At 37.9% G+C, this 14,052-nt stretch overlaps 1 protein-coding gene across 1 annotated transcript in view; it reads left to right on the top strand.

Moving 5' to 3' along the window:
• The window catches only part of LOC124775053 (serine/threonine-protein kinase ATR), a 354,997-nt gene that overhangs the window by 293,900 nt on the left and 47,045 nt on the right, over positions 1–14,052 (top strand). Inside the window, exon 37 of the mRNA XM_047249842.1 lies at positions 5,383–5,506. Within this exon, the coding sequence (XP_047105798.1) occupies positions 5,383–5,506 (124 nt within the window). The remainder of the gene's footprint in view (positions 1–5,382; positions 5,507–14,052) is intronic.

The following is a 14,052-nucleotide window of genomic DNA, read 5'->3' as shown; positions in this document are numbered from 1 at the left end:
TGTGACAATGAACAGTTTTTGCTCTGCACGTCAACTGAAAAGGTAGCAATAAAACGTATTGTAAACCATGTGATAACCCATGGCTCAAAGTATTTGTTGATAAGCTGTTGGCTGTTTTTCTAACCAGGTGACATCAAAAGATGTACAGTTCACCTATTAATTCATATTTAATGGTATACTCCATGCTGGCTCTATTATAGTAATGATCGTCACCTTTAATTTTTTTAAATTTTACCTGGAGTAAATTATTATAGGTCAGGGAAATTTTTTGGTAATTTTGTGAAATTATCTGTATTCAGTGAGTTTGTTCGTTTTGTTATAATTCAAAAACACTATGTGTACAGTGTTAGCTGCTAAGATTTATTTAGTTGTTTTGTCAAAAAATACAAGGAATTAGATTTTATATGTTTGTATGTTCCTTTGGCAGTCTGATACACAAATGATAATGTGAACTTAAACAGTGAAGATGATATCTGGAGGAGGAGGAGGAGGAGGGGAGGGGAGGGGGGGGGGGGGGAAGTAATGTGGAAGCTTCTGTAGATGTTCCAAATACCATTAGTCATGAATTTACTTATCATATCAATCTGTAGTAAGAAGGAAAGTGAAAAATGATCATAGTAAGAAAGTAAGTTTTGTAAAAGTAGGCCTAAGTACTGTAGCAAATTCAGATGGTAATACTGTGAAAACCAAATTTTTAAGATAAATAAGGCTTGCAATTTTTATAATTTTCTGAGACAGGGTGCCTTCACACCCTGCACTCCATATATTCACCATGTTATTACTGACAGCCTCTTCTCAAGGTTCACAGCTATACACCCTTCAGACCTTACATTTACCACTGTAATCCCTCTCCTCCTGCTGCACAACCACTATCCAGTTTCGCAATTCAACTCTGCTAGTTGTACAGGTGGCTGTGATTTTTGTCTTGCTTAGAGGAGCAGTACTGTGTGGGCTGATTTTTTAAGTAGTTGTATCAGTTAAATAGACTCCTGGAATGACAAATAGAGAGCCTACTGGCATGGTTCTAAACACACCAGTGAGCCTATATGTACAGCCCTCAGCACCTGGAATTGCACTGCCTTTTACTATCAGTAGTAGAGTCATCCCCACCTCTTCCCCTCCTTGCAGGCAGAGGTTGCAAAACCAGTGACTCTAGTAAAGGTAGAGCTGTAGTAGTTGGAGACTGCTTACATGGATAATTTGTATGTTGCAGAGCCAACTGTGGCTGGTTTTTATACTAGAGTCCTGGCTCGTAAGTGCTATTGTGTTAATATGTTCAATATAATTAATTTTTCATTCACGTATATTCCCAGGCACCTGAAAGTGGTGTATTTTTTTATTATTATTATTTTTTTTATACAGACATTTCTAGCTCAGGCTATTTCACCTCGAGTTGGGCATCCACAGGGCAAACAGCTGATGTACAGACAATCAGTGAGCTGGGCTGTAGCCTATATGGCTTCATATCTCAGCCAAGACCATCCATCAGGGGTGGGTAAAAGGCTTATGCAGTGGGGCTACCTGGCAGGTAGCCTGAATCACCTTCTCATGGGCTAGCTGATAGGCATTTTTGAGCACCCATGCCGCATGGGGCAGTGTCAGAGCAGCCTGACGGTCATGTTTCTCTGAAGTTACTACATGGGTTTGTGTAGCAATGATGAGTTTACAGTATGAACACAATCTTCCCATGTGTTCCAGTAAACCACAGACTTTCTTGTCCACTGCAGCACTGTAATACTTTGAAACCGCCATTAGAATGTTATCTGTGTACACAACAGCTCTTTCAGTTTCACTGTTCTCTTTCATAATTCCAGGAAAGGGTTTAACTGCCAGATCTTAGAAAATTTCCTCAGATATTGACAATTTTATGCATCCTTTTGTGTTTGCTTCATAATTTTGCAGTTCTTGTAGACCATTCTACAACTGAGCATTCAAAATAGTCTGTGGAGTATTTTTCTATTGTGTTGTTCATATTGTGAGTTCTTTCACCCACATAAACAATACAGACCACCAGATGTTACTGAAGGCATTGATGTCAATCAGTATGACAATTACGTATTTTGAGGGGACCTATCTAGTCACAAAGTTCCAAATGGAAAGCACTGTCAGTTGTTTTTCCTGGTCTGAACCATTACTGACACTGGCTCAGCCATGGAGTTACCAGTGTTTCCAGAGTCTGTTGCACAGCATCTGCTCTTTTTAAATGCTGACTGATCACTTATCACTCTCAAACTATGATTGATATGTGATGTTATTGTTGACATTGTTTGGCTACAGTATTGCCAAATGTTTCACACTGTTTTCTTGTCACCTCTGTGATAAATAGAGATGATTATAATGATTACTCAGTTTCTGTTACATCCATAGATACAGGTATTAGTTACATTATTAGTTGGCTGTAGTATTGTCAAATAAGATACTGCATATTTCACATAGTTTTCTTGTAGCCTCTGTGACAAATAGAGATGATGATAATGATCACTATTGACCAATTTCACTTTTGCCGGCTTTCTCAAAAGTATTTGAAAAGGTTCTGTTCAAGCATCTCCTTAAGGATCTGACTGCGAATAATATATTGTCCAAGTCACAGTTGGGATGTCTTAAGGGTTCTGATGTAGAGAAAGCTATTTGCACTTACAGTGAGAATGTACTTAATTCATTTGATAATAAATTACAGGCTACTGGCATTTTCCGTGACCTGTCAAAAGCCTTTGACTGTGTTAACCACAGCATTCTCTTACGTGAATTAAAATATTATGGTGTCACTGGCAATAATGTGAAGTGGTTTGAGTCTTATCTATCTAACAGGAAACAAAGGGTGGTGTCATTGCAAAATACCTGACTGGGGAATTAATTACATGTGGTGTTCCTCAAGGTTTCATCTTGGGTCCATTGCTTTTTCTTGTGTGCATTAATGACCTCTCATCTGTTACATTGCCAGATGCTAAGTTTGTTTTGTTTGCAGGTGATACAAACGTTGCAATAAGTAGTAAGTCATGTACAGATTTAGAAATAACTGCCAAGCAAATTTTCACTGACATTAATAAATGGTTTAAAGCTAATTCATTGCCCTTAAACTTTGAGAAGACCCACTATGTGCAGTTCAGAACCTGTAAGAGATTTCCTTCCAAGGCATGCAGATCGAAGAGGTTGACAGTGTTACATTTTTAGGATTACAACCCGTTAATAAATTCAGTTGGGAAGGGCATACCACAGAATTTCTTAAGTGCCTAAACAAGTCTGTATTTGCAGTGAGAATGATGTCAGATGTAGGAGATATAAATATAAAATACTTTCATACTTTGCTTACTTTCATTTTATTATGTCATATGGGATCATATTCTGGGGTAACTCGTCAAACTTAGAAAAAGTTTTTAGTGTGCAAAAGTATGTTTTAAGAACCATTTGTGGTGTAAATTCAGGAACATCGTGTAGAAACCTGTTCAAGGAGCTTAGTATTCTAACCAATGCTTCTCAGTATATTTATTCCATTATGAAATTTGTTGCAAGTAATTCATCTCTATTTTCAACTAATAGCTCAATACATAGTGTCAGTACTAGGAATAAGAACAATCTACATAAAGAGCTGAAACCACTTACCTTGGTCCAAAAAGGGGTTCAATATTCAGGAACACACATTTTCAATAAATTGCCAGGAACCATTAAAAACTTGGTTTCAGGTAAAGCACGGTTTAAACAGAGTTTCAAAGACTTTTTTATAGGCAACTCTTTCTTCTCCATAGATGAATATCTTAACAGAGGCTGTTAAGCCGGCTTAAGTAAAAAATCTGTTAGATATCAATTTTGGCAGCACGTGGTCACAACAGTCAAGACCAGGTATTTTGTGTATGATAAATTCATTAATAGTGCATAACAATGTTTCATTCGTACAGCATGTTAATCATGTAAATATTAGCTGTTGCAATTTAGCACATTGTATTCACCTATTTTGACAATCTCCTGACAAATGATCAGGGTAGTAAGTATTATATTAAAATGTTTTATGATTTTATTTTATACTTTCTGACATGAATCATCTTATTTTTTGAATCTATGGAACAAAATTTGAATCTAATCTAACACCAGTCAGCTGGTAACATAACTTAAAGAATGTTAATAGCCTGAGTATGAACACTAAAGGTACAGTACAAAGGTCATTACTGATAATGAGATGAATCAACATTCCATCCCCCATCAACCTGATCTCATTTAGATCGTCACTCTAATTTATAAAATTGATTGACTAGAAATTTTTTCTGTTGGTACATAGTCCTGCAGTGAATATTCAGTGTTTCTCTTGAAGCCAGAGCACATTGATAAATTTTACTGAACAGTGTAATGTTCATAACATGACTGACCACTTACTTTGTATCAAACCTGAAAGTAGGACATAACTGAAAACAAGAAAAAAAGTATTTGACTTTTCATAACAGGAGTCTGCACCTTATATAAATTCTTTAAATTACTTCATTATTTTATTTTTTGCTATAATTGTTTTTATTACACTATTTCTATTTTGGCTTATGTGCTCTTGTCAAATATAAAGTTTGATGTCATGCTACAGCATAGAAATAGGTTAAAAATAACAGTGTTCTTGTTAGGCTGTGTCACTCTTGGTGGTAATAGTGTCAACAGCTGTTTATCAGTAACACAGCTATACTCATGTAATTGACAACAGCCATTGACTCTGTTACTATCAAGCACGACACAGCCCTACAAGAGCATTATTATTTTTAACCTGTTTCTGTATCATCACATCAAGCCTTACTATTGACAGTGGCACATAAGCCAAAATTACAATAGTTCAATAAAACCAGTTACAGCTGAAAGTGAAAATGACACCATTTAAAGCAAAATATTTAAAATCAGAAAAAAGGCAAATAAAGCTCCATTGTTCAAAACATCCTTACTATATTTTTCTAGAATAAACCATATTCTGAGAGAATAACATTAATGTTACTCTCTCACAATGTGGCTTATTCTAGAACAATATAGAAAGGGTTTGGTTTCTTGAGTATTTACGATGCTTGTATCTGTACAAATGCAATACCCCTTTTGAAGTGAGATCAGAATTCACAAAGTGAGTCATTGCACTGAAAGGCACTGTTTACAAGTAAACTTGCATTAACGTAAGAAAGAGAAGAGATGTAAATATTCGTAACAAGCTAATTTTGCTGGTTCAGCTATACAAAATATGTAACTAGACACAGAAAACCATATAATTTTTCAGTGTCAGCAGGTTGATGAATACATATAAATGCTTTTATATTCACTAGTTTTAATCAAAACAGTTGTTACCTTTATAAAAACTTAAAATACAAGGTAACCTCATAGTTAATAGAAAATTACATTTTTATCGTTTGCTTTTCTATATTGTTTTAGAGCTGGTGTTCATATTTCCCACCTTCTTGAGAAAGTGACAATTCTACAGTCAATGCAAAAACCAAGGTGTATTACTCTGGTTGGCTCTGATGGAGAAAACTATATGATGTTGTGCAAACCAAAAGTGAGTAGATATTGTTCACTTTAAAATACACGAAACCACTATATCAGTGTTTACTGTAATGTTTTTCCATCTAAGGCAAGAAGAAGAAATCTTTTATGGTTTTTGTCATTTACCTTTCCTATTTTCCTTATTATTTCTCCAATAATGAAATGATTTATCTGATTTTGGAATCTTATGACCTTTATTTCACAAATTTAGTATTTTATTGCTGTCTGGGTTCTGATGTCAACACTTGTTTTATGATTGCACATTGTCTTGAAACTCATCTAGTGCGTGTTGTAATGTTGATGTTGATAAGAGCTGTATAGTTGACTTCCAGTGTTAGTCAGTGCAGCAGATATCACTTGTCTTGAAAACTAAGTAATTTGTCTTTCCCACTGCACAGACTGTTTCAAAAATTAAAAGCTCCATTATCAAGTGCTACAAAATAACTAAAAACTTATGAACCTGCGTTGATCGAGCCAGGCAGTCAAGATGATCAAACCCACACCTAACAACGCATGTGAGCCTAGTAAGAGCAACCAGGGCAGCTGCCTTGACAGCCATAAAGAACTGAATAGTACAGCCTGCAAGGAAGTGAGATGAATGTGCTCGTACATTACTCACTTGTGTCACCACGATCAGCTGGCTTGCCGGCAGACTGCACTAGTCAGTTCCTTGTCAGCTGCTGTCCAGTTGCTGTTCCTAAGCTCACATGCATTGTTTGGCATGGGTTTGATCATCATGACTGACTGGCCTGACCTACACACATTAATGTTTTTTAATTATTTGGTAGCAGCTGATGATGCAGCTGCTTCTGAAACCAATTGTATGATATGAAACACATATTACTTAGTTCTCAAGGCAAGAATAATTGCTTCATCAACTAACACTGTAAGTCAGGCATACAGCTTTGATCAGTAGAATATGCATCATATGAGTTTCGAGACAATGTCTAACCATAATATAAGTGGGATCAAGAAGATAACTAGAATGCACACTTATTCTTCCCACATTCCACACGTGAATAAAATGGGAATGAGCTTTACTGATTGATACAATGATAAGTACTCTCAGCTGTGCCCTTAACAGTGATTTGCAAAGTATGGATGTAAATATTTATACTCGTGTTGATGTAGTAACTTCAGTTGTATCAAAGAGCAATTTCTTGCTATGTAGAATAAAAACTACTTGTACTCTTTTATTACTACTTTTATCTCCAACCTGCTTTATTTAATGATTCCAGAATGAAATTTTCACTCTGCAGCAGAGTGTGCGCTGATTTGAAACTTCCTGGCAGTTTAAAAATGTGTGCCAGACCGAGACTCACTCCGGACCGTTGCCTTACGCGGGCAAGTGCTCTACCAACTTAACTACCCAAGTATGATTGACAACCCGTCCTTATAATCTTACTTCCACCAGTACCTCATCCCCTACCTTCCAAACTTCACAGAAGTTCTCCTGCGAAACGTGCAGGACTAGCACTACTGGAACTTCTGTGAAGTTTGGACAGTAGGAGATGAGGTACTGGCGGAAGTAAGATTGACAAACTGCCTATTGGCTTCTATCTCGGGTTCTTCGGCCGACGTTCATCTAATGATTTTTCTGACGTTTCGCCAGCACGAGTGGCTGGCATTGTCAAAGCTTCACCCTCCATTGCCGGTGGTGAACTGGAGCCATGCTCGCAGGCGCAGACTATATGTACCTGGCGCGCCAACGTCAGAGGGCTTCTCTGCGGTCATTTCCGGTGCGGTTCTCCTCTTGCTACCTGCGACGGTCGTTCGCTGCAGTACGGGAAGCCAGGATCCGTTGACCTTAAGGCTTTCCTCTTTCTTGTTCAAACTGTTCGCGTGTTTTTGTATTTCTACAGCTTCTCTGAACAAGCACGTGTGATAGTGCTTCTCTACTGCCAGAACTTCTGTGTCTGCGAATTTTATTACGTGGTCGGCCTCATCGAGTGCGTGCTCTGCCATGGCCGATTTCTCCACCTGCCCCAACCTACAATGTCGCTTATGCTCATTGATTCTGGTGTTGATGGATCGTCCAGATCAGATAGCAAGAGGAGAACCGCACTGGAAATGACCGCTGAGAAGCCCTCGGACGTTGGCACACCAGGTACATATAGTCTGCGCCCGCGAGCACGGCTCCAGTTCACCACCGGCAATGGAGAGTGAAGCTTTGACGATGCCAGCCACTCGTGCTGACGAAACGTCAGAAAAATCATTAGATGAACATCAGCCGAAGAACCCAAGACAGAAGCCAATAGGCAGTTTGTCAACAAGTGACCACGAAAGCCTTAACAATTTTGGAAGTAAGATTGTGAGGACGGGTCGAGAATTGTGCTTGGGTAGCTCAGTTGGTAGAGCGCTTGCCCGCAAAAGGCAAAGGTTCCGAGTTGAGCCTCGGTCCGGCACACAGTTTTAATCTACCAGGAAGCTTCAGCTTTATTTACTGTTTTTGAGTATTTGCAGTCGATGTTAAAGCACAAAAGGCATTATGTTTAGGCACATTGCTAACTGATGTACACTTCCTGACAAAAAAATGAAGCACCCAGAAGACAGGGTTGGATGTCGATACACACGCCATTGGTGAGTGTGTGACTGCTTAGAGTTGCAATTCTCTGTAACAGTTAAAATGGCTACTGGAGTGCATTAGTGTTGTTACTGGGCCTGATAGGACATAAGGGCATCAGCAGCATCTGATGTTGAGTGAAGACAGTGAAGGTCATGGAGATGCCACAAATGTGAGACATCATTTTTAGCACCTGAGAGAATTGGAAAGGAAGCTTATTTGGAGACTCCATTTGGCTGGCTGGTCAAATCGTGATGTATCCAGATTAGTGTGACATTCATATGTGACATACTAGATGCAGCAGTACTAAGGAATTACCATCCCATGTGTAGTCTGTCATTAACACCACAACATAAGTGGCTGCATTTGGAATGGTGCCATGACTGGGACGGATGGACTGCTGAAGAATATCATCACATTGTATTCCATGATGAGTCGTGGTTTACCCCCCACACACCATCCCCCACTCAACCCTCAGCCTTTGGAGAGTATGGTGATGACGTGGACCTAGAGAGAGGTCCCATTCTTCCAATGCTTTGGAGTGGAAAAGTGATGCTACTCCTAGTGTCATGGCGTGGGGAACCATTGGATATGACTACAGGCAAATCTGGTAGTGATTGAAGGAACTCGGATGGCACAACAGTACATCACGGAAATCCTGCAATATAAGTGTTACCTCTTATGTAATGCTATCATCATGCTATTTTTCAACAGGGCATTACTCGTCCACACATGGCATGTATCTCTATGATCTTTCTGCACGATGTTGAGGTACTCCCGTGGCCAGCAACATCCCTGATAGAAGATGTGTGGGACCAACTCAGACATCAATTCTGTCCCAGTGCCAATATCCAGGACATCGAGGACCATTTACAACAGTTGTGGGCCAGCTTGCATCAGGAGAGGATACTGTGGCCTTATGACACAATTCCTTACCGAATTAGTGCATGTTTTCATGCCAGAGGGGATCAAATGTCATACTGATTAGTGGGTTCATACTGAAAAGTTCTTTGTAAATTTGATTTGATTTTGCAGTCAGTAAAATAACATTACATACTTTTTCAATCCTAGAACTTTTGTTTTGTTTCCTCCTCCCCATCTTGGTGCGTCACTTATTTTGTCAGACATTGTGTTTTACAAGTGCAAGTCTAGCATTGTAAGGTATGGAAACAACACAACAGGCAATAAATACAGCTGGTTAGAGATAAAAATTATAATGAAAGAAAATATATGGTTTTCACGTCCCATAATAAGATATTTAGCAGCTAGCATCTCCATCTCTCCCAGCATTGTGGATGCAAAAACTGCAGTAATGTATTAATTTTCATTAAATGTAAGTCACTGTAATTTGCGAATGCCAGAATGCAGTAACAAACATAAGAAAATTATATGTATGGAGTCTGTAAATGGACTTGTTTTGCATAGTTTCGATAGAGCTAGTGATCTGTGGAATGTGGGTTTAACTATCTGATTAGAGTAAAGCATCTGCATTTCAACCTATGTCCTTTGCAAAGGCAAATAATTTTTATTGTGGGGACTTCAATGTAGATTCTCTGAAAGAGGGTAATAGGAAAAATGACCTTGAAGTATTACTCGGTTCTTTCAATTTGACACCCGTTATTGATTTTCCTACTCGGGTGGTAAAGGATAGCAGCTCACTGATAGATAACTTCTTTATAGACCAAGATAAGTTTAACCAGATAAATGCTCAGCCTGTTGAGAATGGTCTTTCTGATCATGGTGCACAGCTAGTTACAATATATGACATAGCTCCATTCAGCAATACTAAACAGTCCTCCAAAGTAGTACGTTCAGTCAACGATTTAACAATTGCAAATTTCAGGGAAAGCCTACAGCAGTTAGACTGGGATGAGGTGTACCGTGAACCTGATGCCAATTTAAAATATAATTTATTTCATGACATTTTTGTAAATGCATTTGAAAACTGCTTCCCCAAGAAAATAGTTAAATATACTCGTAAGAAACCTTGTAACAAACCATGGCTTACTAAGGGTATAAAAATATCTTGTAACCGGAAAAGGGAAATGTATCTGACAGCAAGAAAGAGTAGTGACCCAGAGACTATCAAAAATTATAAAAACTACTGTGTTATATTAAGAAAAGTTATTAAAAAATCCAGGAGTATGTGTATCATGTCTGAAATCAGTAACTCTGATAATAAAATTAAAACAATTTGGAATATTATTGAAAGAGAAACAGGTCAACCAAGAGCAGAGGAAGACAGTATTACCATCAAATTGAATGAAAACTTTACGAACAAAAAGTCAGAAGTTGAAAATATTTTTAATAATCATTTTCTAAATGTTGTGGATATAGTAGGATCCAGGTGTTCATTAGAAGATGCTAGGCTGTTAATGGAAGAGGCCATACCTATGCAATTTGATACAATTGAAATCTCACCCACTTCTCCCTCTGAAATTAGGAAAATAATAAACTTGCTTAAAAGCAAAAACTCACATGGAATTGATGGCATTTCCAGCAAAATACTAAAAGCTTGTTCTCAACAGATAAGTAAGATTCTCAGCCACCTGTGTGATAGCTCTCTGGAACAGGGCATTTTCCCTGATAGACTGAAATATGCTATTGTTATACCTTTGCATAAAAAGGGGGATAGATCTGATGTCAACAATTACCGTCCAATCTCCCTTCTAACAGCTTTATCCAAAATTTTTGAGAAAGTAATGTATTCAAGAGTAGCTTCACATATCTGTAAAAATGAAGTACTAACAAAATGTCAGTTTGGTTTCCAGAAAGGTTTTTCAACAGAAAATTCCATATATGCTTTCACCAGTCAAATTTTGAATGATCTGAATAACCGAACACCACCCATTGGGATTTTTTGTGATCTCTCAAAGGCTTTTGATTGTGTAAATCATGAAATTCTGCTAGACAAGCTCAAGTATTGTGGCATGAGTGGGACAGTGCACAAATGGTTTAATTCGTACCTAACTGGAAGAGTGCAGAAAGTTGAAATAAGTAGTTCTCGTAACATGCAAAGATCAGCACATTCCTCAAACTGGGGAACTATCAAGAATGGGGTTCCACAAGGGTCAGTCTTGGGTCCTTTGTTGTTCTTATTATATATTAATGACTTGCCATTCTATATTCATGAAGAGGCAAAGTTAGTTCTCTTCGCTGATGATACAAGTATAGTAATCACACCTGAGAAACAAGAATTAACTGATGAAATCGTCAATAATGTCTTTCAGAAAATTACTAAGTGGTTCCTTGTAAACGGACTCACTGAATTTTGATAAGACATAGCACATACAGTTCCGTACAGTGAATGGTATGACGCCATTAATAAATATAGACCTTAATCAGAAGCATATAGCTAAGGTAGAATATTCCAAATTTTTAGGTATGTCTATTGATGAGAGATTAAATTGGAAGAAACACATTGATGATCTGCTGAAACGTTTGAGTTCAGCTACTTATGCAATAAGGGTCATTGCAAATTTTGGTGATAAACATCTTAGTAAATTAGCTTACTACACCTATTTTCACTCATTGCTTTCATATGGCATCATATTTTGGGGTAATTCATCACTGAGGAATAAAGTATTTATTGCACAAAAGCGTGTAATCAGAATAATAGCTGGAGTCCACCCAAGATCATCCTGCAGACATTTATTTAAGGATCTAGGGATATTCACAGTAGCTTCTCAGTATATATACTCTCTTATGAAATTTGTTATTAACAACCAAACCCAATTCAAAAGTAATAGCAGTGTGCATAACTACAATACTAGGAGAAAGGACGATCTTCACTATTCAAGATTAAATCTAACTTTGGCACAGAAAGGGGTGAATTATACTGGCACTAAAGTCTTTGGTCACGTACCAAATAGTATCAAAAGTCTGACAGATAACCAACAAGTATTTAAGAAGAAATTAAAAGAATTTCTGAATGACAACTCCTCCTACTCCATAGAGGAATTTTTAGATATATATTAAGGAAAAAAAATAAAAAATAAAAAATAAAGAAAAACAAAAAATAAAGTTGTTATATTAACTTAAGTATGTTGTTAAATTAACCTAATTATGTCATGTATTGGAAAATTCGACTCGTTCCACATCATTACGAAATATCGTATTCATGATCCATGGAACTAGTATTAATCTAATCTAATCTAATCTATCCAATATTCCTTCAATTTTTTCGTTTTGTTCACTTATATTGCACAGGCACACCTCATCAGGGTGGAAAAGGACTTGGACGTTTGAAAAGAATTTGTAGTGAAAGAGTTAAACAAACTAAATTTTGAAACCTCGGAATTTATGTGGGCCCACCTGGGATGGACTGTGAGGCTGTCCGCCAGCCAGGGTGATCACTGACAATAGTACACAGAGGAATAGGAAGAGTTAGGACAATTTGTCTGAATTATGTGATGGCTGGTCAACAAGAGCGAAACCAGAGACAGAGAACCTAAGCCACACACCCTGTAGGAAAGCTAAAACACATTAGGGCGAACAGCCTGGGCCACACACTCTAGCAGCCAGTAACCAACGTTTTATGCCTCTCTCACACTTCCTATTGGCTGACCATGGTGAACATTTTCCTGGCTTTGTCAGCAGATTACCAGAAATAACAGTCTCTTCTGAGGCCACAGTTTTACCTCCTACATAGGCCACAATGAGCGCATGCTAGATGCATGCCTGAAAAACATGATGGAAATTTTAGAATAAAATGTTATACTGAAGCCCTAGAATGTTCCCATACTTGCTAGGTGTTCTTCATAGTATTAATATTCTAGTCATTAGTGTGCATGTAGGAGACATTACATTGATCTAATAGTTCTCATATTTATATCTAAAAACAAAGATGATGTGACTTACCAAACGAAAGTGCTGGCAGGTCGATAGACACACAAACACACACAAAATTCAAGCTTTCGCAACCAACGGTTGCTTCGTCAGGAAAGAGGGAAGGAGAGGGAAAGACGAAAGGATGCGGATTTTAAGGGAGAGGGTAAGGAGTCATTCCAATACCGGGAGCGGAAAGACTTACCTTAGGGGGGAAAAAGGACAGGTATACACTCGCGTGCACACACACACATGTTAGCCTCATTTTCACAATCTGCCACCACAAAACCACTCCTTTTAATACATTTGCACGCAGTTTTTTCAAAATTTTCCCGAATTGCTCCACCCTTTAACGTGTTCTGGCGGCAACACAACCACCTAACCTTTGTGCACATCGTTGTCTACCAACCCAAGTTCACCACAGTTGCTATGATATCTTCATCACTAATCTCTGTCTCTCTACTGATACTGTCGACAAGTTCAGGCCTATCAGTAGCTGTAAAGTGTAAAATATTTCCACTGCCTGTGGGTTGTCGAACTAGCTGCTCAAGATAGTTTTTGGAAAAAGCCTGCAGAACGACTTTCACAAGACTGTCTGTACCACCTGCAATGAGTCAGTTAAAGTTGCCTCCAACTAATATTGCATGATCTGGATATTTCCACACTATTGAGTGTAGACTGTCTTTGAATGATTCTACAACTGTTACGGTCAAATCAGGTTGCTAGTAAATACATCCAGAGATTAACTTGATTCTCTTAGGCTGTTTGCTTGCGCCTAGATAATTTTGCAGTCAGACTCAATTTTGACCACGATAAACACAATATTGTAATCAGCTGCAGTGGACGTTCCCCCTCCTATGGCGTCAATGTGTTTTTTTATATAGATTCAATGTCTTGTTAAATATTTTGGAGCTTTCTACTTAGGGTTTCAATCAGCTCTCAGTTCCAAGAATAATTTGATCACAATAACTATTATATCTTTACATGAAACATGGAAATTACAATAAAATACATGTAAGAGAGTATTGTAAATGGGAATAATATAATCTGTCACTTGCATTTCAAAAAGTCTTACTAAATCTCTGTCTGTAAGTTCTAGCTTTATTGCACATTGTTACTTTGAGATGTCTGCATTCCCCAGTACTACATATCTACTCTGCATGAAGGCT

Source organism: Schistocerca piceifrons, chromosome 2 (genome assembly GCF_021461385.2).
Source record: "Schistocerca piceifrons isolate TAMUIC-IGC-003096 chromosome 2, iqSchPice1.1, whole genome shotgun sequence".
NCBI lineage: Eukaryota > Metazoa > Arthropoda > Insecta > Orthoptera > Acrididae > Schistocerca > Schistocerca piceifrons.
The sequence above is the reverse complement of the archived record's forward strand: the minus strand, read 5'-3'. Positions and strand labels throughout refer to the sequence as shown.